At 32.3% G+C, this 27,473-nt stretch overlaps 1 protein-coding gene across 1 annotated transcript in view; it reads right to left on the bottom strand.

The window, feature by feature from the left end:
* The window catches only part of LAMA1 (laminin subunit alpha 1), a 183,702-nt gene that overhangs the window by 75,490 nt on the left and 80,739 nt on the right, over positions 1-27,473 (bottom strand). Inside the window, exons 16-29 of the mRNA XM_051970426.1 lie at positions 25,395-25,505; positions 23,705-23,832; positions 21,932-22,018; positions 16,378-16,589; positions 15,436-15,542; positions 14,554-14,734; positions 12,350-12,486; positions 10,698-10,934; positions 8,478-8,621; positions 6,386-6,565; positions 4,876-5,061; positions 4,287-4,414; positions 2,507-2,627; positions 2,251-2,388 (exon numbers count right to left, since the gene is read on the bottom strand). Coding sequence (XP_051826386.1) covers positions 2,251-2,388; positions 2,507-2,627; positions 4,287-4,414; positions 4,876-5,061; positions 6,386-6,565; positions 8,478-8,621; positions 10,698-10,934; positions 12,350-12,486; positions 14,554-14,734; positions 15,436-15,542; positions 16,378-16,589; positions 21,932-22,018; positions 23,705-23,832; positions 25,395-25,505 — 2,097 coding nt within the window. The remainder of the gene's footprint in view (positions 1-2,250; positions 2,389-2,506; positions 2,628-4,286; positions 4,415-4,875; positions 5,062-6,385; positions 6,566-8,477; positions 8,622-10,697; positions 10,935-12,349; positions 12,487-14,553; positions 14,735-15,435; positions 15,543-16,377; positions 16,590-21,931; positions 22,019-23,704; positions 23,833-25,394; positions 25,506-27,473) is intronic.

Genomic DNA, 27,473 nt, shown 5'->3' on the forward strand with positions numbered 1-27,473 from the left:
GTAATAATAGACTCTGTTATCTAACAATGAGCTTGGATAAGTTCAACTTCTAAATGGTTAGTTTTGGGATAAATAAGGTTGTTGTTTTTTCTTTTTTTCCTCTAAATTGACTAACAAGATGAAGATAGATTGATATATAGTGAGTACAGAACGTACTAATGAAATCAAGATCCTTGAAAGTATGGTCATACTCAGCTAAATGGCTAGAGCATTGGACATGGAGTAAGGAAGCCCTTAATTCTAATTCTGCTTCAAATTTTTCCTAGCTCGATGAGAACACAAGTTCTGCCTGCCTCAGTTTCCCTACCTGTATAATGGAGTAATAATAACAACAGCTACCTCCAAGGGTTGTCAGGCTCAAATGAAACAATTATTGTAATGCACTTTGCCAACCTTAAAGTACTTTACAAATGTTAGCTGTTGCTATTATTGCTATATTCAATATCAGCATATCTTGTTGTTACATAGCAAAGGAAAGGAAATCTTATGCTTCATCTTCCCTTTTCTCTTTCCCCTTCTATATGTGTGTGCATATATGTGTATATATGTTTTCTTTTCCACTTAAATAAATTTTCTGGTATGTGCCATTCTGTTTCTATTCTGATCTTTTAAAGTTTTTATTCAAAGATTTTTCAATAATTTAAAAGGGACTGAGAAAACCTGAAAAAAATTTAAAATTTTTTTCCTTATAAACTATGTTATCAGAAACTTAGGAATACATTTTACTCTAAAAAGGCAGGCATGCAAGAAAATGGTCACAATGGGTGCTTTATCTATGCTTTCATTAAGCAATTAATTTAGGGACTTCTTGAATAGAATACATGATCTGCATGTAGTAGGCTCAAAGTAATTAGTTCATCAATTTTACCTTTAAAAAGTTTAAAAACATTATGATAGAATCATAACATTATTGATGAAAATATTTGTCATTAAACTCTGCAACTAGAAATAAAGTATGTTTATCACCTCACAGGCTGCAAAGTCAAAGTTTTTAACCATCACAACTCCTTAAAAATAATTTCTGAAGTTATAGAGGAATAGCACTGTGAAGTAAGAGACAGAGAATGAAAATACATATATATAAAAGAACTTAATAGAATAAGGACTAGAGGCCTGAAGTTCCATTGACATGGGCAATTCCCAAATAAAGAAATTTCTCTACAAATGGCAATTATTAGCATCTTCTCTGCAACTTCATAAAGAGTTAACCAGAACAGTGGAAGATTAAAAGCTGCCAGGTCAGTATCTAGCAGTGGAAGGACTTCTTGAGTCTCAGGTCACTCTCTATTCACTATTCCAGGTTGACACTCTACTAAATATAGAAAAGAAGATTAAGGTCACATTCTATTAATTTGCTTTTTAATGTAGATTTTGAAAAAATATTAAAATAACAATGTTTAGTCATCTTTTTATATTTTAGTACATATTGTGAATCCTTCACCATCATTATTTTGCCAAGTTACCACATTACCACACAAACCACAGCCAAAAAGGAGAAGAATGCAGGATTAGAAATAATGTAGCTAAGCCTGAGTCTAAAAGGATGCTTTGTTTTCATTATCCTTCACTTCTAGTATGTGCATGCCTTTTCATCACTTAAAGAAAACAGGACTCTCATGTCACTTGGCATTTGTTAAATTCTGGAAGAAAATTATCTTATAAAAATTCAAACTAAGACTTTCAATTTTTTTTTTTTTTTTACTACTTCTTATGTAATTCCCTCTTAGAAGTACTTACATTTTACGATACAATTTCAAGGTGAGGGCTATTCTTTACAAAAAAGAAACTGATCTCTAAAAGTTGAGTCTTGATTATTACAAGTCTTGAATGAGACAATCATTTTTGAGAGATAACTTAGGCTGATCCCAAATTTTAATAATCAGTTATTAATTAGCTATTGATTAATAGATACTTATATAACATATAAATGTTATGATAAATATGTAATATAATGTAACAATATGACTAAAAAAGACTCAATATTAAAACAAAATGATTCATTATCAAAGTCCACAATTTTGATATCTTAAAGCAAAAATTATATTAAAAATTTAAATTAATAAAATACCTCTATTCTACTAATGGCACAAGAACATTCATTAAGCTCTTCTATTAGAAATAACCATCAGATTAGTAGACAACAGAAGGTAGTATACAGGGATGTGCATGGATAGAAATAGAAAGTAATAACCAAGAAATAAAGTTTCTTGGTTTAAATCTAAGTGAGAACATTTGGAACAAGCCACATACCAGGCACTTCCCAGTCTCTGGATGACAGGTTTCAGTGTGATTGTTACAATGGCATGGCACACATGGAGCTATCAGAGGCCGGGATTCTCGGACACTGACTTCTGGAAGTTTTGCCCTGTGATATCCAGGTGCACAATCCTGTGAAGAGACAAAAAAGAAGAAAAATAGAAGTCTTATTTAGACTGCATAGTGACCGTAAAGTATTTCAAGTCAAAATAAGAAAATGCTAAAACCAGTTTTAGCAGTTATTTGGTACCTGACATGAGAGTCCAGCATATCCAGGAGGACAGTCACAATTCTCTAAAAGGTATGCTACCTCTCTCTTGGAGTGCATCTCTTCAGCCTTTACTCCAATTTCCATTGAAATATTTGCAATCCTAGGAAATAGTTCAATAAGAAGTCAGAAAAAAATAAGACTTAGGTACAAGTATCATGAAAGCAACTAGGTTACATAGGAGATAAAGTGCCAGGTCTAGAGTTAGGAAGATTCATCTTCCTGAATTCAAATATGACTTCAAACCCTTATTAGTTGTATTATACTGATAAAGTCTCTTCACTCTGTTTGTCTCAGTTTCCTCATCTGTAAAATGAGCTGGAAAAAAAATGGAAAACTATTCTAGTATCTTTGCCAAGAATATCCCCAATTTGCCAAGAATATCTGAAAAGTCAGATGTAACTACCATGACTGAACATCATCACATCATAAATATAAAGAGAGATCATTAATTGAATCTACAAAAAGAGAACATCAGTCAAAGAAATTTCAAAACTTCATGGGAAGAAATGAAGCAATGTTATAAATATTATAGCACATTTTCACAACAAAGAATGAGGTTTAATGATATTTTACTAAGAACATTTCTGTGACATGGCACTGGTCAGTGCAAAATTATGTGGTTTGTAAATTATATATACATATATTAAATGCAAGAAAATGACATTTTGCAAATAGTAGGAAATCAGTTTTTCTTCCTAATGTAGGAGACTTTCTTTCCCAGGGGTGCAAATTTAGTTTAATAATAAAAGTAGTGATTTAACAATTTTAAAAAATCCAACAATTTAAGAAAACTGGAACTAAGGTTTTTATGGATGTTACAGTCTACGAGAAAAATCAAGCAAATTAAAAATTACTAGTCCAATGTATTAATGAAAAAGAAGCAATGCTCATTTCTATACTTCTCTGAAAGAATTTTTTCCATTGTGTCCCATCTCTCCCCCAAAATAGAGGGCAAAACAATGTCAGGAAATCTCTATTATTATTGCTGCTATTGTTGTGTTGCATTTAAATATTTTATAATTGTGCATTATTTCTTTATATCACCATCATATTTATTCACAGATTACAATAAACTTCACCTATATGTCACAAAAAACTATTCTATCATTTCTTTGTTACCCCTTGTTATGGTTTTTGCTAAAGATCCAAGACCCCAAAATAATTAGTACTTTTCCCAAGAGAGGCAGCTGGGTGACAAAGTGGATAGAGAACATGTCCTAGAATCAAGAGGACCTGAGCTCAAATCTGGTCTTAGACACTTACTAGCTATATGACTGTGGGCAAGTCCTTTAACCCTTATTGCCTCCCTGTCCCCAAAGTATTTTCCCTAAGAATAGTTTAGAGTCATAGTCTTAAGCTCCATTTCTAGACTTATTTTTTAGATGACTTTCACATATATTACTATGTAACTTCATGTGAAAGGAGGGCTAATAATCTACATTGGTTTTATGATTGAAAAATATCATGAAAATTTAGAGTTAGAGAGTATTTAAGATAGTTTTAACTATACACTTATCTACTCTTCTTCTTCCCTCAAATATTTTATTGGTGAGGAAACTAAGGTCTCTAAGAATTAAATGGTTTTTTTCAAGGTCACATAGCTAGTTAGTGGTAGAACCAGGAAGAAACAATATACAGAAACAAAAGCATTAAGTAAATATAGAAGTAGAGCTGGGACTAGAGAGAATCTTTACTTCTGCCTCTAGAAGAAGAGAGATATTTGAAAGTCTAGAAGAAGCAAAAGTTAAGAATACTCTACCTGCTCTGTAATAATCCTTGACCATATGAGGCCTTGATAAGAATATAGTCAATGTTGCTTAGAACTGACATAAAGTCTGAATGTGTTACAGGCTTTTCAGACACAGAGTTAAAATATTTCCAAATATTCTGTGGATGAGAAATAGATTTGATCAAAGAAAAATTCACAAAAAATTCCTAGTGGCATATTCACACATAAAGAAGTATTCTTTTCATAATAATTCCCCAAAATACCCATCTGTACATATTTCTGTTCCCAGAACCAGCCAAGTTTCCCCAACACAAACAATCCTCACATTCAAGCTAGATTTGGAGACCTTCTTTTTGCCCATTTCTGATCCCTAATGACCATCATACCATGAAAAGAATGCAAGAATCCTTTACTACTGAACCTAATTAAAATGAACTTAGCCTCCTTTGAGGCTATAAACTTTAAATCAATTTCCAGACACCTCCCCAGCCCCATAGTGTTCACAGTTCATGAAAGATACTATTTTTTATATTTCCTGTAATATATATTTTACCAATTCATTAAATTAATAATAGTTATACATTTATCAAAGAATTTAAGGAAAATGATTTTTATTTACCTCCTTCATGTCTACTTCTTGTTCCTTTCTCACTCCATTCTCTGGAGCAGGGATATTCATGTAAATGACAAGTTTACTGGTGCGGCCACCCTTAATCAGAATCTGTGGCTCTAAGTTGTAAGTCCCAATACCATCTGATGAATAAAAAGCCACTGTGTACTTTAGTTTTCCACCATAGGCCATGAGCTGTTCAAAAAGTAAATTATTATATTTATTTCTGTAAAAGAGCATTGACTTAAAAATATTTCACTTTAAGGCTCTTGTTATTAGTTTTTACATTTACAATAAAATCTTGAGAATTTAATTTTAAAAGGCCTTTCATCAAGGTTATGTAGCTATTCATAAAATGCACGATATTATTTCTTTCTTTCTCTCAACTATCAGATATTAAAAGGCATACAATATTCAATCCCCAGTATTTCCTACAGTTTAGAAATTTGTCTTCTTTCTTCTTAACTTTTCTCTTCAAATGTTCTTTTTTTTTTTTTTTTTTTACAAACTTGACAAGGACCATTAAACATACATTTTTTTCATGCAAAAGAAATATAGAAAAAGAGGATTGAATAAAAATCCATGAATCTCTATTACAAACTTAGTTTTTCTTCCTAGAGTACTCCACACAAAGTATTATATAACTACAGAAGAAAATATTTTTTTAGAAAAAGTTCTAAGAAACATTTAGTTATACTTTATAACTAAATTTTAATTATAAAATTGGGAACAAAAATTTTAAGATACAAATTTAAGTGTATAAATTTCCTCCTCTTTCTGGTTAATCATAAATGGTAAGAGTGGGTATAGCAATGAATCATCTTCATCTCAAAAGGCAGACAACAGAATTTTCTCAAAATAAAAGTTACTAAGTAATAATCAATTTTCAGATTTCTTTGACTCCAAAAAGTATTTTCTTGGAAGAATTTTATTTGCATTTATTCGAAATGCTTTATGTTTTACATGCATCTGAGATCTCAATATAATCTAAAATTGAATGCTACTTTTAAATAATATGAAAGAATAAAACAAGCATTTATTAAGTATCTTCTATGTGCCACACAGTGTTGATACTCGCTTTACAAATACTTTATCATTTGAACCTCAAAACAATTCTATTATCATCATCTCCATTTTATGGTTTTGGAAATTTTGAGAGGTTAAATGACTTATCCAAAGTCACACAGGTAATAAGTGTCTGAACCTGGATTGGAATTCAGGTCTTCCTCCAAATCTAGCATTTTAGATCTTAAATGCTTCTGGATAGAAATCATCAGATAGTTTCATCCTAAAGAGACTAAAAATAAAAATTGATTAATTTTGATGAGGTGTTTAAATTTTAATTTGGGACTCTTGGTGGTATAGTATATGCTTTTTAAAAAAGATCCATCAGTCTATAGAGGAAAAAATTATATTTTCTTAATTTATAAGTCATCTAATTATATCTATCTATTCCAATTTTAAATTGTCTTCTCTGCCCTCAAGAAAATTAATGTTTTCTCTAAATGTCATCACTTACCTGATCTCCCAGAAATTGATCTGGTAGCCTCCAGTAAAAAGGTTCTGAATTCACATGCTGTCTAACAGCGACGGCATCCAATAAAATCTCAGGGTGCTGGTAATACACACCCTCTATTGTTCCCTCAAGGTTGCTTTGGGAAACTACACGCAGAATAGACTGATCCGGGGTGAGGGTTATCTATATATCACAGGGGGAAAAAAGCCACTTGATTGCAAGTACTAATGAATAATGTATATGAATTTCAAGGACAGAAAAGAGTTTTACAAATAAATAAATGAACAGTAAGATAGAAGACAACTAATTTGTCATTTTAGTATGTGGAACAATTGCTTGTTTAACATAAACATAATGATTAAAATTCTTGAAAATATTTCAAGCTGTTACACCTATAAATTGTTATATCAATAATTATCAGTTGTATGACCTAAGGGGGCAGAACTAAAAAGTCAAATCTTAAAATCACATTTTAACATTTTTCAAGCTGCTTGTACCATCATGATTTATCTCACTTGTTAACAAGCAAGAAAATGGAATGGGTTGGAATCATAAAAATGCATTCAATTCATCAAGCAATCATTAAGCCAGGTACTATATTAGGTGCTGGAGGTACCAAAGAAAGTTTTTACCCTAAGAAGCTTACATTTTAGTGGGGGAAAATAACCCATACACAAATTTTTAAAATACAAATGAAATGAAGTGATTTGAGAAAAATTCACAACAGGGTGAAAGAGGTGAAGTTTCTTAAAAAAAAAGATGAGCTAGAGTCTCGAAATGAGCTAGAATTGCAATAGGAGAAATAAGAAGAGAGAGCATTCCCTGGATAGAAGACACAAGGTGCTAAAGCATGGAGGAAGGAGATAAAATGTTGCAAATAGAAAACAGCAAACATGTTGTTAGAATGTAGAGTATACAAGGAAGTAAAATCAAATAAACTTAGAAAAATAGGTTGGAAAAAGACTGTGAAGAGCTTCAAATGCCAAAACATCAATCTTACAGCTACATAGAAGATGGATTGGAGAGGGAAAAGCTTTGAAGCAGGGAGGCCAATCAGGAGGTTGATAGGATAGTCCATTTGAGATGTTTGCTTGCATGAGAGAGGTTTTAGTGTGAATAGAGGGAAAGTGTTAGATATGAGAGATGTTGGGAAGATAGAAAAAAATTGGCAACTTTTTAGATAGCTTTAGTGCACGTTAATGGTCCATGGTCATAAACTTAAATGACTAAAAGAAGTCCTCCTCGACAGAAATAGAGAAATAAGGAGATTACAATGAGAAAGATAATAATTCATTTTGGATATAGTTAGAATGAAACGCCTGTGAGACAAATAGGGATATCCAGCAGACAGTTAGTATAAAAAAAAAAAAGCTGGAGCTCAGAAGAGAAATGAACTGTGGGAGTTATCTACATAGAATTTATGATAAAGACAATGAAAAGAGAATATATATACAGAAACAAAGAGGAGAAGATTTAGGGCAGATCCCTGGAGTATCCCCTCAGTGGCAGGGCAGGATATAACCCCACTAAAGAGAATGAGAGAGTTACAAGTATTACCATAAGAATATGGAGGCAAAACCTAAGGAGGCAAAAATATTAATAGTGTCCATCAAGAAGTCAATAGTGTCAAGTGCAAGGGAGAAGGCAAGAAGATTAGAACTGAGAAAAAATCTCATAATGTTTTTTAACTTGGAAAGGATCTTAGAGATAATCTATTCAATCTAATTCTGATCCAGCTGCTAAACATTATAGATGATGAAATAAATACACCTAGTGATTAAATAACTTGCTTAAAGTCATGCTGTGAGCTAGTAGCTAAAATCTTGTTCTACAATTTTCCAGCTCAGAGTTTTTCTGACATACCGAATTGTTTTTTTTCTATTTCCTCTTATGTCCACTGACCAAACTTTTAACGAGTCTAACATCAAATGTCAAGTCTCTGAGAGTGATCTTGACAAAATAATAAGATTTAATTTACCAGCCTTGACATCTCTGCACGATTCTCATTTCTGCTATGAAAAAAGCTGGAAAAGTAGAAAATTGTTACCAATGTATATTGAATTATAAAATTCAAATGTAAAGTTATATTACTTACAGGAATTCTAACATATCCTTCTAATTCTGAACAGAAGCGTGTCATTCCAAAACAGAAACAAGGAGAGCAGCCCAAAGGATTGTCACTGTGGAGTGCAAAAGTTCCTATCTTACATTCACTGCAGTGAAGACCAAACACATTTTCCTAATGGAGAAAACAAAATATTCAAACTTCTTTTATTCTGAGAATGGGAAACTGTTTCCAAAAACATTATATGCATTAAGAGTATAAACTCAAAGATAACATCAAGCAACTAAAGTTTTCAAACCTAAGAGCACATAACTTTCTATGAGTTTTTATACATATTTTTATAAATATAGTCCAATATGCAAGATGAACTCAAAACCCAAAAAACAAATGTTTCTGACCTTTTAAGACATACCAAAATAATAGAAATATCCAACATTTACATAAAGTTTTGTAAAGAGCTTTATACATATTATCTCTTTTGATCCCTAGAATAATCCTGGGAGATGGATGGTATTATGATCTCTATTTTATAGATGAGGATATTGAGGCAGAGGTTAAGTGGTCTAATTTCCCAAATTAGACAGCTAATAAGTATCTGAGACTAGATTTGAAGTAGTTCTTCCTACTTCAAATCTAGCATTCTATCAAATCTATCATGCTGCCTAAAAATGAACTTCAGAACTCCAAAAAAAAGAAAAAGCCTAGGTCATCCTTATCCCAGACTAATTTCACATCAAATTCACAGCACTCTGTTAAATATATCATTAAAGTGGAGATAAAAGATTCTAAAAGAAAATTAAATAGTAAGTCTTACAAATAAGCATAGATTCAGTTGTTGAGATTTCCATCAATAAGATCAATGAAGGAAAATGTAAAGAAAAAACTTTTCCCTTTTCTGAAATTGGCTAAGTATTTAATTTTGTATGTGTATGTATGTGTGAGAAAGAAAGAGAGAGAAAAAGAGAGAGGCAGAGAGATGCACAGAGAAACAGACAGACAGAGAGAATATACATATACAAATCTAAATAATTTGTTTTGGAAAAGATAAAGGAAGTTCTTTCTCTATTAAAAAAGTTATTTGTTCCTACTATCATTTCCCATTTTTTTCTTTCTTCTAGGTATTTACAATGACATTCTTTTCTCTTTTACCTTTTTCCAAGGTATTCAAATCAATTTAGCAAATATTTATTGTGTCCCCTCCATACAAGGTTCTTGTAGAAGGCGCTGGGCATCCATAATAAAAAATAAGATATATATATATATATACTCCATTACCTGAAGGAGCTGATAGACTTACATTGGGGATAGCACATGTACCTAAATAGGTAAATGCAAGAAAATCTGAAGCAAAAGATCCTAATATCTACAAGACTTAGACATTTATTGGCACCAAAACTTAACCATGAAGGAAGCTAAGAAGTGAGAGGTAGAGAAAAGAGACAATATATTCAAGAGAATGAGCTCTATGAAGATATAGACACAACAAGCAGATAGAGGTTGGGAAACAGTTAATGGTCCAGTTTACCTTGAATGTATAGTGTATTTTTTTTTAATGATGAGAACTCCATATATTTTAGGAATCAAGACTTTCTATGATTTTTTTAAAAGGCAAAATTAGTTTTGACATTTTTTAACCTCATAGGAAAAAGAATTTTAAAACAAACAAAATATGATTTCAAATTGCCAAATTTAAAAAAAGCATCCCCACTGCACAAAAAGGTAAAAATAACTAAATATGATTAGCTAAATATGATACTGTTTTTCACTTTTCTAATCAAATATCCACTAATATCTACTAATATCCACTAATTTTCTTCAGTTCTAGGCCAGCACATGTAATGTAATATAATCACATAAGCATTATTCAACTGCAAATCTTCTTGGCACTCTGGGTAATCTATTTTATTCTTTTATACTCAAAACAGATTAGTGACTCAGCCAAATGGAACAAATGAGAAGTCACTTTGTGTTGTTCAGACTGGTACTGTCAACTCTGACTATTGTTATAAACCATCAAAATCCCATTTAAAGAAGACAGCCATTGTTCTGTCAAAATGCCCATTGAGTTTAAGGTTATTGAGGACTCAACATTAACATTAAACAGGACTCACAAATTACTGCTGACTTTTCTATCATGAGTTGCCCCTGAGGGAAAAGTTTCTAAGTATGTGGTTGATTTGAAATGGGAAAAAGAAATTAATATGAAATTGGAATAAGGGAAAGAAATAGCAATTTATTTATGGAGAATACCTTGCAAAAACAAGTGCCACTTTCTTCTTCACAGCTACAAACACCTTGTTTCTCATCACACGTTTCTCCTTTTGCACCACTTATTTCACAGTCACAGGACACACAATCTGGGTAATCTCGGAAACCTAAAGCACACTCATTGCAGCTTTGTCCTCCATATTTTTCTCTACAGGAGCACTGGCCAGTTGACAAATCACACTGGTGACTAGTTGATCCTATGCTGCTGCAATTGCAAGCCTAAAGGAAACACAATGGAACTTATTTTGGTTTTGAGTTCTCATAATGTATGTTTTATGGAATTTACTTTGATGTCGTTCTTATTTGTTTTTGAGTTCTCATAATGTATGTATTAGCATTAGAGGAAAGTCCCATACTATTCTCCCATAGCATCACTTTGCATTCTATATAAAGATTCCAGAGATTATTCCTTGACAATTTGTGACTCTTCTATTCCTTGACAATCTGTGGCTCTTCTGGACCCAGTCTCATTTCTCTAATATTGTGATTAATTCGTAGCAGAGTATTTTTAGTGTTAAAATGTGACAAGTTGTTGATTGATTGATGAAAGAATCACTTTAAAGTTCAAATTCAGTAATTGACTTTCGCTTATTTCCTTTGTTTTAAAAACAGAGAAAATGTAATAGTCCAAATTTTAAGGATGATCATACAGTATATAGATCTCAGTAAGTTGCCATTTCACGAATCTCTGGGAAGCACATCTATTTTAACTGTAGCAGATTAGGTAAAAATCTAGTATTTTGAAGAAGCAAATGTCTTCAAAATGAAGTATTCTACATTACTTCTCACTTGAACAAATAGATTCACTGCATAATTACATCTAAAATGGTATTAAAATATGTAGTATTCATATTGTGAACTGAAATTCCTTAATAGTATACCAAAAAGAAACTGAACAATCCAATCATTGTTTTGCTGAATCATTTCAGTCTCATCTCATTCTTTATGACTCCATTTAAGGTTTTCTGGGACAAACATGGTGGAGTGGTTTATCATTTCCTTATCCAGCTCATTTTATAGAGGAGGAAACAGGAATACAGGATTAAGTGACTTGAACAGAGTTACATAGATGATAAATATGTGAGGTCAAATTGAATTCAGGTATTCCTTACTCTGGTACACTTTCTACTATATCATTTAGCTGCCATTAATTAGGATAGATGTTCAAAAATGTAGTGAGGTATATAGAATCGATCAATAAACTCTTTGGGAGCAGGGGAGCATGATAGCCTCAATGTCCACAATAAGATCTTACCAAAATACAAAGATAGAATGAATTTGTTTCAGGCTTTTTTTTATTTGTTTTCTTCCTTCTTATTTATTCCTGAAAGCTAAGTTGACTTAAAACATATATACCTTAAAATATTTTAATTTTAATTAAAAATAAATTTTAAAATAACAAAATAAATTTTAATTAAAATAATTTAATTTTAATTGAATTAAATATTTAGTGAATTAAATTCTTAATAAATAAATCTAAACAATATTCAAAACTCCAATAGTAAATAATTTTTGAGAGTAAGGCTTTAAGTGCATGTTATAATCATGATATTAAGTGAGAAACACAATTTCAAAATGAACATTCTAAAATTTTTTTCCTTTTAATTTAAATGGCTCTAGCCATCACTAGGTACCTTGCATCCTAGCTCAGGATCACGTCCCCAGTACCCATCCTCACAGTTTTCACACTTTAAACCTTGAGAATGAGGAGGGCAGATGCATTCCCCGGATTCTGGATCACAGGTATTCTGAGTATGAGGACAGTTACAAGCTGTAATAAGAAAAAAATTATTTTCCCTCCCAAGTGAGAATTTGAAGTATTAGCTATTTAATGAAAATGAAAAAAAAAATCAAAGAATAAAACACTTTTATTTAATAATTGATCTTCACAATACATCTAGTATGATGGTTTCCTAAAATGGAACCCATATAATGGGTTTTCTCCGCTTTCAAAGGACCCCACTGTAAGACATGCTTGAGTCAGTCCTCAGAGCCAGGGAGATATTCATTAGGAAGGATATAATGAGGACAAAAGAAAAAAGGGGAAAAAAAGGTAGAAAAAGAGAAACAAATTAAAGAGAGTTTTATTTGGCAAATGATTCATATGATTTATATGACAATGATTCACATGGTGGAACCTGTTTGAACACTTGAGTAAAGGAAGAAAGCTAATGAAAATTGGAAATGAATTCAGGAGAATTTGGGGAGAAGTCAAAGACTAGGATGAAACATGCTGGTCTTTGTGGAACAAATTTAGAAACCATTATTCTATTACATTATCTTTTATTCATTCTATCTATTACCTTTTTAAAGTTATGTCATACAGCCAAAATCAATGAAGTTTTGCATTTTCACTAAACAAAGTATATATTGCCAAAATTCTTCCAAAGACTGAGATGTAAAATATAAAATAATTTACGAAGTTCATCAGTCATGTCTTCTGAGGTCCCTTCCCATTCTAATCCTATGGTCCTATGATCTACTCAGCAGAAATCATTACTATAATTTTCAAATATGTAGGATAATTGCAAACTTTTATTTTAAAATGAGTCCTCCTATATAACATATTGGGAAATCTTGATGTTTTCAAAATTTCAAACTGTTGCATACATAAAAGACCCAATTGTTTAACACTAGTTTTTCCCTGGTGATACTATATGACTTTGAATCCTGCAACACTAATATCTTAGAATAAATAAATTTAGAGAAATCTGAAAGTACAATGAATTTTTTTTAACCAGCGATGACTACTGTATAAGATGCAATGGTAAGAAATATTATTAGTGATAATTTTTGGAAAAGTTGGCAGACTATTCATGTAGTAAGAATGAGAGATAAGTGCTGTAAAGGTGATATGGCTATACTGATACTCAAATTAAAAGAGTATGGAAAGAGGAAGAGGAAGAGTTATAGAATATTGAGTAGATTCTCTATAAAAGTTAGGGGAATAGATGAATAAATGTTACAGAATATGAAAAGGGAATGCAGGAGATATTTCAGTATTGGTGGAACATTTAACTCACTGACAATCACAACTCCAACAAAATATAAATATGAAACAAATGTTATGATAAATAAGGGGGAAAAGCCTCAATTTCACTGTATTCTTATATGATTAAACTTTGATTCATTAATTTTATATCCAAAAATTAGATGGTACATATAAATAAGAAAGGCTAACATTTTTGTAGTATTAATTCTGCAAGTATTTATTAGTGCCCACTACGTGAAAGACTTAATAACATTATTTAAAATGTAACTAAAATATGTAGGAAAAATGAATTATTTCCTTAATATGCCCTTAATTTAGTAGTATTCTTAAAATGATAACTGATAAGACCATTCATTGGCTATCACTTTCTTAAGTGCTTAACACTCTTTATGTGATACATACAACATCAGTAAAACATCATATATTCCTAAAAATATTTAAAAGAGGTATCTAAGTAATTTTCCATCATTGTTTTCAACACAATTTTGTGTCCTCACAAGATGATGCTAAGCTACTAAGAAACAGGTATTCATTTTGGGAATTTACAAAATCTATAATTTTTCAACCATTAGTACAAATGTATTTGAAAAATTAAAAGTACGAGATAAAGAATAAACGAAAGCTGTTATATAAATTGATTAGGATTGCTTAATCTTAATAAGTTATTATGATTACTTAATCTAATGGGTTAATAAGCTTGCTTAATCTGAATAATCTTTTCTCTCTAGTCTTCCTAATTCTTCCCAAGAAATTTTTCCCTGGTTCCTAAAGAAACTTAAAAACTTTTGTTGGAAAGTATGCTTAACATAAAAACACACATAAAGGACAATAGAATAGAATACTTACGTGTGCAGCTGCCATCTTGATATGCATAAAAGCCATGAGCACACTGGTCACATCTTTGCCCAGCAACTCCTGGCACACAGTAACACTGTCCCTCATCACTACAGTTTTCAGATACTGAACCTAACTGGCTACAATTGCATGGCAGGCAACCAAGTCCTGTGTTCAAACCATAAAAGCCATCCTGTTCAAGAAAGTAAAGAAAAAAATCATAAGAACAAAAACATCGCTAAGGAAATTTATACAGGGTATTTCAAAAATCTTAGAATAGTTTTAAACAATCTATAATATAAACAGAGTGGTTCAAAGGTCTTAACTTTTGGAACACCATGTGTGTGTCCACACATACATATGTACATACATTTATATCTTCTGGAATTAATAAAACTTCTCTCAAAATAGTTTGCTTAATAATTTGACCTGCAAAATAGTTTAATAGTGTTCAATATGTTTAAATACACATGTTTAATTATAAATAACATTAATTATTGATATTTAAATAAATAAAAATCACATATACTATAAATTTAAATATATCTAACATCCTAAAACTATTTTACAGGTCAAGTACATAAGCTTTATCAATAATATAGAATCAAATATATTAATCAAGCTCACTTTAACACTTTTAGGAAGGCAAGAAAATGCTATAGTTTGAATCAATTTTAAAAAGCAAAGTTAGGGTATAGTTACAACTGCTCCTTCCTCACTCTCTACACACACACACACACACACACACACACACACGCACACGCACACATGCGCATGCACGCACACATATGCATGCACACACACACTTCACTATTTAATAACAGAAAAAGATTTGACTGGAAACATAAAATTATTTTAACTCTATTTCATTCCCATTTTGTCCACATTTCTTACCAAGCATTGATCACAATGTTGTCCCATTACATTTGGCTTGCATTTGCAGAGACCAGTTTCATGATGGCAAACACTGGAAAGAGAACTGCTCTCATGGCATGAACAAGCTAAAATGTTCCCCAAAAATGAAACAGAAAATCATTACAAGGACTTAAGAAGATCATTTCATCCTTCTCCATGATAAAAATTTTTACATAGGTACACATAGCACATTTCACTGAGTTGTACAGCCAATCTATACGTAAACTGTCAAGAATTTGAATTACTATGAAAACATGACAGTTACAGCATCATTATTTTTCTTTTGACAAAATTTGCATTTTAGCAATTCTACAATTCAAAAGTACTTTTCTCCACCCTTCCCCATCACAATCTTACTTCAAAATTGCACATAAAAATGTCACTGTCACACTAAAAGTTTGCCCATCCCTTACCATGGTAATTAATAAAATACTTCTTTTATTGGCTTTTCCTAGGTCATCTATTTGCAATAATTTTAAAGTCAAAGAAAGAGAACTGTATATATTCATTGACAAGAGCTTTGCAAATGCTGCTAAACAGTATTAATTTAATAGGATTTATTTCTCTTTTTTTAACATAAAATCACATCTGCTTAATTACTTTAATCAACATCCTCATTACCAAGCAGTTGTTTTTTTTTTTTTAGCATCCATCTTCCATCATGTTAAGTCAGTGTCATAGCATACATAACTCTCCCTTTCCTAAGATGTACTTGAATTTTTTCTATGTAATTTAATTTCATTAGAAATCAGGTAGAAAGAGGAGAAATTGGCCTGCTTGAATTAACCAGTTTAAAATCTAGGCAGGAATATCAATGACAATGGTCACTCAATACAATTACTTTATAGTGTAAAAGTTATTTTTGCTATGTAAACATAGTGTGATAATTAATACAGTCTATTTCATCCACTATCTACTTACCACGACAATTTTTAGCCACAAGAGCATCCCCATAGAAGCCTTCAGCACATCTCTCACAGTGAGGGCCTTCTGTGTTCCCAATACACTTCAAACACTCTCCTGTGACTGTATCACAGTGATCAACTTCCAGAGGATCCACATTGCTATTGCAATCACATGGGACACAAGTTTCCCCAGGTACTGTTGGATTTCCATAGTAACCGTCGGCACATCTGTATAAACATTTGAGAGCAAGGTCAAACTAAGTACAATTGGCCAAGAAATTTCCCCAACAATTCAGGGATTCTCTGCCTGGTTATTCAATTACACTTATTATTTTGCAAAAGATTTATAGAGACAGCAATACAACTCTTTTGGTTTGGTCATTCAAAAACTTAATTTGCTCTTTGTTCATGATTTAACATTTTTAAAAAGTGTAATAAAGTGCATCTTAGATGTGACAAATATAATTTTCTAATTTGCTGAAATGGCCTTGGTTTGTCAAATGATCTACATGGAATCTGAGAATTCCATATAATAATCTTTTAAATATGTATGTGTAAATACACTAGTAACTCCCAAGTCTGGTTTTGCAATAGATTAAAGATCCCTTTAAATCATTTTAAAGGTGTATCATGAATATCTTAAAAATATGAAAATATACATTTAATTTAAATTCAACTTTTAAAAAATGCATTGTAAAAATGTATGGAGAATCAAGAAATCAGATAAAATTCTATTTTTTAAGATATGAATTATGTCATAACTTCAAAAATATTTAACTATGTTAAAATACATACTAAAGAAAAATAGTTGAACAGGTAGTACCAACTGAACTTTCCCAATATTTTCCTCCAAACAACTTTAAAATAACTCCTCAAATCAAATTTTGGAGAAGCAGGGGCCACAAAAAAATCAGAATAAGACATTTTTCTTGCTGAAGACCTGAAAACTTAGGAAGTCAGCAGAAGAGATCTATGACACTAAGGGCAGAGCTAGCTAAGAACATATATGATTCAGCACTATAGGTAAGCATTAGAAGTTGCCACTGCGATGGCAACAGCAATAATTGCTTAAGGAACTCTCAGCCCACAGGACTTAATAAAAGGGGCCAACTGGTCAGAAATTACAGAGGATCATTTGCTAAACACTGAGTGCAGAAGATACTGGTTAGTAATTCTCTTACTTATATGCATTTCTAGTCACAGTTCTGTGACCAAAAGAAATGCTAATAGTGGCAAGGGAACAGGGGCTTTTCCTGGGAAAAGATCAAAAGGTATACCTAGAGGGCAGTGATTATACCTCTCTCTAGATCACACAGTCTTAAAAACACTCAAACTTGCAGATTTTCAAAATTAGCTCTGAAAACAGCACACAAAAAAACCTAATATTTGAGAAAGTGCTTCTTGACTCCCATGTAAGCAGAGTCCAACTCTAACATAAATTTCAATGCCAAGAAATACACAACAATAAAAAAGGACTTGACATTTAAAAGAAAAAAAAACTACCATGGTGGTAGAGAAGACCAAGGCCAAACTCAGAAGAAAAAAACAATGTGAAAACTACTATAAATAAAGCCTCAAAGAAAAATGCCAGTTGGACCAACCCCAAGAAGAATTCTTGGACTAGGTAAAGGAAGAAATGAATGATAGAGGAAAAACTGCAAAAAGAAATAAGAATGATGCAAAAAAAAATGCAAACATAATTAACATCTTGGTTTTTAAAAAGATACAAAAATATTGCAGAAAAATAACAACTTAAAAACCCCTCATTGAACTGGCCTATTGATTATAAAAAGAAAAAGAAATCAAAATTCACTGAAGAAAAGCATTCCTTAAAAAGCAAAATTGGTCCAAGGGAAACAAAGGTATGAAAGCTCACTAAAGGAAATTAACCCTTAAAATTTAGAATTGGACAATTGGAAGCTAATGATTTCATGAAACATCAAGAAACAATAAAACCAAGTCAAAAGAATAAAAAATTAGAAGAAAATATGAAATATTTCATTGGAAAAACAACTGATCTAGAAAAATAGATTAAGGAGAGACTATTTAAGAATTATTAATCTATCTGAAAATCAAGATAAAAAAAAGAAAGAACCTTGACATCATATTTCAAGAAATTCTCAAAGAAAACTGGTCCAATATCTTAGATCCAGAGGGTAAAATAGAAATTGAATGAATCCATCAATCACCTCCTAAAACAAATTCCCAAATGAAAACTCTCAAGAATATGAGAATCAAATTCCAGCACTTCCAAGTCAAGGAGAAAATACTTTTAAAAAGCCAGAAAAAATAAACCAATTTAGATATCCTAGAGCCATTGTAAAAATTACACAAAACTTAGCAGCTCCCATGTAAAAGGAATGGAGGGTTTTGAATATAATATCCTGGAAGACAAAGGAGCTAAGGTTATAACTAAAATAACATGCAGAAAAACTAAGTATAATCCTTATTGGGAAGGTGGGGTTGAAAATAGATACTTAATGAAATAAATTCAAGGACTTTTGAGGAAAAGATCAAAACTAAATAAAAAAATGACATTCAAATAAAAAACTAAAGAAGAGGATAAAAAGGTAAATATGACAAAGAAGTCAAAAAAATTCAATAGTTAAATTTTACATTGCCATATATTGGAAGATGATACTTATAATTCTTAAAAACTTTATTTAGCATTATACCTAAACAGAAGAAATGGGTATGAGTCAATTATTTGGGAATGATGGTTTTTAAAATAAGGGATTGAGAAAGGATTGTATGAACTGGGAAAACATCTTTACAATTAAAGGTTCTGATAAAGGCCTCATTTCCAAAATATATAGAGAACTGACTCAAATTTATAAAAAATCAAGCCATTCTCAATTGATAAATGGTCAAAGGATATGAAGAGACAATTTTCAGATGAAGAAATTGAAACTATTACCACTCACATGAAAGAGTGTTCCAAATCACTATTGATCAGAGAAATGCAAATTAAGACAACTCTGAGATATCACTACACACCTGTCAGATTGGCTAAGATGACAGGAAAAAATAATGATGAATGTTGGAGGGGATGCAGGAAAACGGGGACACTGATGCATTGTTGGTGGAGTTGTGAACGAGTCCAACCATTCTGGAGAGCAATCTGGAATTATGCCCAAAAAGTAATCAAACTGTGCATACCCTTTGATCCAGCAGTGTTTCTATTGGGCTTATACCCCAAAGAGATACTAAAAAAGGGAAAGGGACCTATATGTGCCAAAATGTTTGTAGCAGCCCTGTTTGTAGTGGCTAGAAACTGGAAAATGAATGGATGCCCATCAATTGGAGAATGGCTGGGTAAATTGTGGTATATTAATGTTATGGAATATTATTGCTCTGTAAGGAATGACCAGCAGGATGAATACAGAGAGGCTTGGAGAGACCTACATGGACTGATGCTAAGTGAGATGAGCAGAACCAGGAGATCATTATACACTTCGACAACGATATTGTATGAGGATGTATTCTGATGGAAGTGGATTTCTATGACAAAGAGACTTAACTGAGTTTCAATGGATAAATGATGGACAGAAACAGCTACACCCAAAGAAGGAATACTTGGAAATGAATGTGAACTATTTGCATTTTTTATTTTCTTCCCGAGTTATTTTTAACCTTCTGAATCCAATTCTCCCTGTGCAGCGGGAGAACTGTTCGGTTCTGCAAATATGTATTGTTATCTAGGATATACTGCAACATATTTAACATATATAGGACTGCTTGCCATCTTGGGGGGGGGGTGGAGGGAAGGAGGGGAAAAAACGAAACATAAGCGATTGCAAGGGATAATGTTGTATAAAAATTATCCTGGCATGGATTCTGTCAATACAAAGTTATTATTAAATAAAATAAAATTTAAAAAAAAAGAGAGAGAGAGAAAGGATTGTATGGTGAAAATAGAAGAGAAAAAAAATGGGGGAAATATTTTCACATAAAAGAGGTGCATTAAAAAAGTTTTTATGGTGGAGGGGCAAATGGGGTATGTGGCAGTAAATGATTAAAACTTACTCTCAGCAGAGTCGGTTCAGAAGCAAGAATAAATTTACACACTCAGATGGGTATTAAAATCTATCTCACCCAGTAAGGAAAATAGGAGGGGAAAGAGGATAAGAAAGAGGGAAGGGAGAGTTGATAAAAAGGAGGGCAAGTTAGGGAAAGCAATAGTCAGAAGCAAAACGGACTTTTAAAGAGGAACAGAATGAAAGAGAGAGGAAAGAATAAACAGATGAAAGCAAGATGAAGGAAAGTACACAGTAATCACAACTGTAAGTGTGAATGAGACAAACTCCTCATAAATTGGAAGCAAAGAACAGAATAGATTAGAAATAAGACTCTAACAATGTGTCATTCACAAAAGACATTTGAAACACAAAGTTAAAGTACTGAAGTAGAATCTATTTTGCTTCAGCTGAATTAAAAGAGAAAAAGGTAGCAATCAAGAACTCAGAAAAAGTGAAAGCAAAAATAGACAATTAAAAGATATAAACAAGAAAATTAAAGGGACCACCAGCAATGAAGTAATATCAAAAATGTTTACAACAGATTTCTCTGATAAAGGTCTCATTTCTCAAATATATAGGAAATTGAGTCAAATTTGTAAAAATAAGAGATAAATGGTCAATGGATATGAACAGGTGGTTTTCAGAAGAAATAAAAGCTATTTATAGTCATATGATTAGCGAAGTGCAAATTTCAGCAACTCTGAGTTTCCACCTCATATCTATCAGAAATTACAAATTTTAAATGGGATTTGGGAGAATAACTACATTAATAAATTGCTGGTAAAAATGTGATCTGGTCCAGTTGTTTTGGAGAACAATTAGGAAGTAAGCCTCAAAAGCTGTAAAAATGTGCATACCCTTTCAACTAGTAATAATACTACTAGATCTGTAACCCACAAAGTTCAAAGGAAAAAGAAAAGGACTTCTGTGTATAAGAATATTTATAGCAGCTCCTTTTATGGTGGTAAAGAACTGGAAATTGAGGAATGCTTATCAATTGAAAAATGACTGAACAAGTTGTGGCACATAACTGTGAATGAGTACTATTATGCTATGATAAATCACAAAGTGAAGAAGAAGGTTTCAGAAAAGGAAAAAAACATGGTAAGATCTATATGAACTGATGCAAAGTGAAGTGAGAAAAATCTAAAGATCATTATGCACATTTATATCAGTGCTGTAATGAAGATCAACTGTGAAGTACTTGGCTACTTTAATCAAGACAAGGATCCAAGACAGTTTCAAAGGATTCAAGATGAAAAAAAGTTATCCATCTCTAGAAAGAGAACTGGTGAACTGAGAGTGAAAATGAGGTATAATTTTCTCATTTTCTTTCTTTTTTTGTAATATGACAAAAATGTACATAAGTTTTATGTAATTTTCACATATATAATTTTTATAATTTTGTTTACCTCTCAGTGGATAGGGTGGGAAGGAAGGAATTTGGAACTCAAAATGTAAAAAGAAAAGAATGTTTAAACAAATAAAGGTATTTTTTTAAAGTACATACTATGGAAAATATAACCTTTCAAAAAGATAAAAAGAACTGACCTCTCACACCACATTCCTGTATATCCTGGTTGACACTGATCACAGATAACTTCATCTCCATCATCCAAATGGCAGGTAGGGCTGAAACTAATAAAAAATATTGATGAAAAGATGTTTTTCTGCCTCTGGATAATGTTACATTTCTAAACATTTTAAAGGCCTATTTCTTCCTTTTTATTCCTGTAATTATTACATGATCAATAGCAGAGCAAGGAAGCGGAGGAGATTTCATGCAAAGGCTTGATGCATGATCTCTTTCAAGATCTGCATAACCACCTCTCAGCATATTCTTCTGAAAATTAATTTCATTTTTTGATCAATAATGATCACTTTTGATTCCATAAGTAGCAATGATCACTATATGTATTTGCACACCTATATTTATCTCTCTCTCCCTTTCTCTCTCTGAATAGAGATAGAGGCATATATACACACATATGCACATATATATACACACAGAGTATTCAAAAGACTTAATGTAATTTCAAGCCATCATAATTAATTGATTTAATTAATTAGATCAAGCTATTAAAGTTTGAAGCTGAACTGAGGCTTTTGGGACACCCTGTATATAAACATATTTTCATCATTGATGTTTCATTTTTTTCAATAATGTCCAACTCTTTGTGACCCCATTTGGAGTTTTCTTGGCAAAGATACTGTGAGTGGTTTGCTATTCCTTCTCCAACTCATTTAACAAATGAGGAAACAGGCAAACAAGGTGGAGTGACTTGTCTAGGATCACAGTAAGTAAATGCCTGAGATCAGATCTGAACTCAGTAAAATGAGTCTTCCCGACTTCAGACCTGGCACTAAACACTCTATCACTTCGCTGTCCCGTATATAAAGAGAAGCACAAATACATATCATATATGAATATACATGAATATAAACACAAACACACACACACACACACACACATATATATACATATACATATATACACATCCATGCCTACATATATGGATGCTGTGATAGAAAACATGTGTATATATTTATATACATATGTGCCACAATACTTTCTGAGTTCCATTCTGATTTCTCTTTATGATATAGGAAGAATCCCACATTCTCAAAGACTGTTCCAATGGAATACAAGCAAGACAATTCTAAACAATAGACAGACTTCAGATACAGACACAATATAGCTAAATGTTCATCTTCTGTCAAGCCCAGGCTGGGTAAATTCAGAAATATTCATAATCGATGGCCTGATCAGAATATCATAGATGTAATTAACTTCCGTGTCTTTGCACTGACTCTCCCCAGTATCTGGAATGCTCTTCCTTCTGACACCACCTCTTGGAATCCCTAGTGAATAATAACTATCCTACATGAAATCTTTCCTAACTTTTCCCTCTTGCCAAATTATCTTGAAGATATTTGCTTTGAATATATTTGTGTCTACTTATTGTGTACCTGTTTTTTCCCTTATAGCTTCTTAAAGTCAGAAACTATCCCATATTTATCTTTATATATCTTGTTCCTGGCTCATAATAGATGCTAATCACTGCTTTTTGATTCATCTCCTCCACAAAACAATGAAATCACAAATCTCTGAAATATTTAAATACACAATACATCATTTTCCCCTTTATTTTCATTTCATATTTAGAGAATAAGAACAACAAAACTAGAGTTCTTTCCTGGAGATAAACAATAACTTGTCAATGACAAGTCAGTTTTTTTTATAAATAGTAATAAATATTATCTGTGTAATAAAGAAATAATATAAGACTCTCAGGGCTCTTCAGTATATAATTTGCCACTTACTTGTTGGAGGCAGTTGTAAGAGGACATGCACAGCGCTGGCAGTCTTCTGATGTCCCTCTAGAAGGATTCCCATAGAAACCTGGTGAACACTGGTCACAGTGAACCCCTGCAGTGTTGTGTTTACAAGTCTATTGTAAAGTAAAGTAATGAGTAAAGTAAGGAGTAAGTAAATTAAAGTAAGTAAAGTAAAAAGGAACAGAATTAGAGGAGCCAAAATTCAATCTGGTTGGAAGGGACTTCAGAGTACATCCAATCACACCTTTTCATTTTATACATGAAAAAATGAGGAGACCCAGAGGAAGTAAATGACTGGGTCCAAATCAATAAGATAGTAAACCTCAGAAATAGTATTGTAATCAAGGTCCCGTTGATTGCAAAGATACTGCTCTTTCCACTAAACAAAACTGCTTCCTTTGCTTTCTCTAAAGCATTTAAAGATTATTATCTTGGGTGTCAAGATCCAATTAAAAAACACAACTCTATCTTTCTCTCTTCCTCTCTTTCTCTGTCTCTCTCTACTTTTATCTCTGTTTCTTTCTTTCTCCTCTGTGCCCTCTTCCCTTACAGTGCCCAAGCATGGTATTTTCTTCTACAAGTCCAGATTTGAATCTCCAGCTGCCTATAGAACATTTCCATATGGATATTTCTTTACTACTTCAAACACAATATGCCTAAAACTTAGCCTGTTATCATTTCTCTAAAATTTGCTCTTCTAAACCTTTTCTGATTGCAGCATTAACATTTACTGAGTCTCCCACCATTGTGGAAAACCATTGTATGATTAGTCCACTTCTTTCCTATACAGTCATAATTCTTTTATTCTAACACTATTCTTCAATAGGGATTTAAAATTTATAAATGAGAAATTTATAATCTGTATGTATTCTTTCATGATCTTTAGGAATCATACCATAAGAATTTAAGTTAGAAAGGGCTTTAGAGGTCATCTAGATTTAGATAGTTGTTCTAGAAGACTACCTCCCTCACTTTACAGATAAAGAAACTGATTTCCATAAAGTCAAGAATCCATGAGCATTTAAAGAGTAGAACTGGGCAATATAGGAATGATGATAGGAAAAAGTGCTAAAAGTATACCTGATTGAAGGAGTAGCAAGGCATTTATTTTAATGAAATTTTTTGAAACTCATATAAATACTTACATAAGTAAAGTATCTGGTAAAAAGTGACTAAAGCATAAATACATAATTTATAAAAATCATTATTTGAGTCAACCTCTGTAACATACTTTGTTATTGACATTACCAATTTATTTCTAAACATATTTCATTTATTTACTAGGGAAGCTGTAAAACTTCAAAGGCATGAGTGACTTCAGGCAAGTCAATATTTACCAAAGTTAACACAAAATCTGTTTGAATGTAAAAATCCTAGAGCAACAAATATAAGGCAAAGATAGTAATAAAAACAATCCTCAACCAAGGAATAATGCTCTAAGGTCAATGAACACATTTAACAAAGCTTAGGGAGAAAAAAGTCTTTCAATCCGGTCATTGTTATAATCAAAGAACTTCAATGAGTTTCACATATTCCTTTCCATGTTACAAGTTTAAGAATGATCTGAAGCCTAGGGAGCACTTCATCAAATCCACTATAAGCACTCCTATCACTTCAAAATCCTAATAGCTCTAAAAAACCAGTCAAAATGTCAGTAATTAAAAAGAAGACTTACCAAGCAAACACCATGAATATCACATTCAGTAGCATGATTATGGCACTCACAGGGTTGACAGATTCCTCCAAAGAGTATTCCACCTACCCGGTAATACCCAGGGAGACAGGACTACAAGAAAAACACGAATGCAAGTTAGATGATTATGCAAAACATCTACTTTCTAAAAAAACAAAAACAATCTATTTTCCAATTTAGTAGTAAAACCCTCATTACTTTTAAAAAGGCAGAGAAATATGTCCATGAAATTTAATAAGTATCATCATCCTAAAATACTCTAAATTGTGTTTCCAACACAATATTCCTAAATTAGACTTTAACTTTCCCTTAACCAGTATTTCAGACCTCCCATTTATTTGTGAGGATAAAGAACTTTGGTCAATACAAGTTATAGTGATTTTCTTTTACAAATGTAGTTATCCTAACCTTAATGGGCCATCCAGGAAACCAAGACAATTGTACATAGGAATTTGAGAAACATTCTCCCTTTAGGGTTCATTTTCTGGTAAAGAATGGTCCTATAGTATAGCCTGCATTCCTATATGTTTACAATTTGAAGAGGGAGTAATAGCCACATTCTATCTACTATGTCATCTAACACTTCTAAGATTTGAATATTGTTATTCAAACTTTAGAAGCAGTTAAGTGACACGGTGGATAAAGTGCTGGCTCTAGAGTCAGCAGGTCTTGAGTTCTAACATAGCCTTAGCTACTTGTGAGCTGTGTGATCCTGGGCAAGTCCTTTAACTCTTTTACCTGAGCTTCTTCATTTGTAAAATGAGCTAGGGAAGGAAAGGGCAAACCACTCCAGTGTCTTTGTCAAGAAAACCAAAAATGGGATCACAAAGCATCAAATACAACTGAAAACACTCAGCAACAACAAAATCCAAACCTTCCCTTAGAACATTACTATCACTAAATCAGACCTAGATTTATAATGTTAATAGGTGAATGGTTTTATTAGCAATCAAATCATTTTGTTCTTCTCTCTTTGGATACAATTCATAGAATCATAGATTTGGAGTTGGAAAGAATTTAAGGTTGCAACTAATCCAAATCCCTCTTTTCAATAGATGAAGAAATTGAGACCTAATTAAATTAAATGATTTGTCCAGAATTTGATCAAGGTCAAAATACATACATACATACATATACATATATATATGTATGTATGTATGTATATATATGTGTGTGTGTGTGTGTGTATATATATATATATATATATATAAATGTATATACACAAAGGTCAGAAGGATTTTTTTTCCATATTCTCTGATCTTAGAATCAATGCTTTATATAATCAACAATTTAAATAAATAGTAAATAAGGAGAAATTCCATCATTCATCTAACCCTTTTGTAAAATTTTTGTTATATGTTTATAAAAACAGTATTCGAGAACAACTGTGATCCATAAGCAGGATTAGTTGGTATATTTTGTTGTGGGAGTCCCTTACAATTATATGAGAGAATGTATATTATATGACGGTTAATATCTTGGCAATACCAGGAGATTAGCTAGTGAGAGAGGTCAAGGCTAAGCCAGTATAAATAGAATAACTTTCAAGAGCATCTATTATCAACCAGGAGTAAGATGAACAGTCAAGAAGGAAAGCCATTTCTAGGGATCGGTGTATCCCATCTGAATAACACAGGGCTGCACAAAGCAGGGGTGGTGCCAGAAGAGAGGGGAAGCTGGATGCTCTCCAGGTAATTGATCGGTATCAACAGGACAAGAGTGGTTGGGTAAAGTCCAGAATGGAAACCTTATCAAAGCCAGGAAAAAACAATAAGCACAGCGAGTGGGCCTCGAGGCATATTTAAGACTGCAAGCAGAGATCAAAAAAACCAAGTAAACAAACTGAAACAGGAGTTGGTCAGGCAGAGGAGATCCTGTCCCAGAGCAAAGGCTGCCAAGGGGCAATCTGCTTCACTTGTAGTTCAGAGTCTAATTTGATCTTTTCTGCTGCGGAAGAAGTCTGGCCTCATCTGCCTATTCTGCCTAATGCAGGGCAGCTGTTGGCTCCCCTGTGCTGTGGGTATATATATATAGCCACGAAATCCAGCAGTTCAGCTCAAG

Source organism: Antechinus flavipes, chromosome 1 (assembly GCF_016432865.1).
Source record: "Antechinus flavipes isolate AdamAnt ecotype Samford, QLD, Australia chromosome 1, AdamAnt_v2, whole genome shotgun sequence".
NCBI classification, from domain to species: Eukaryota; Metazoa; Chordata; class Mammalia; order Dasyuromorphia; family Dasyuridae; genus Antechinus; species Antechinus flavipes.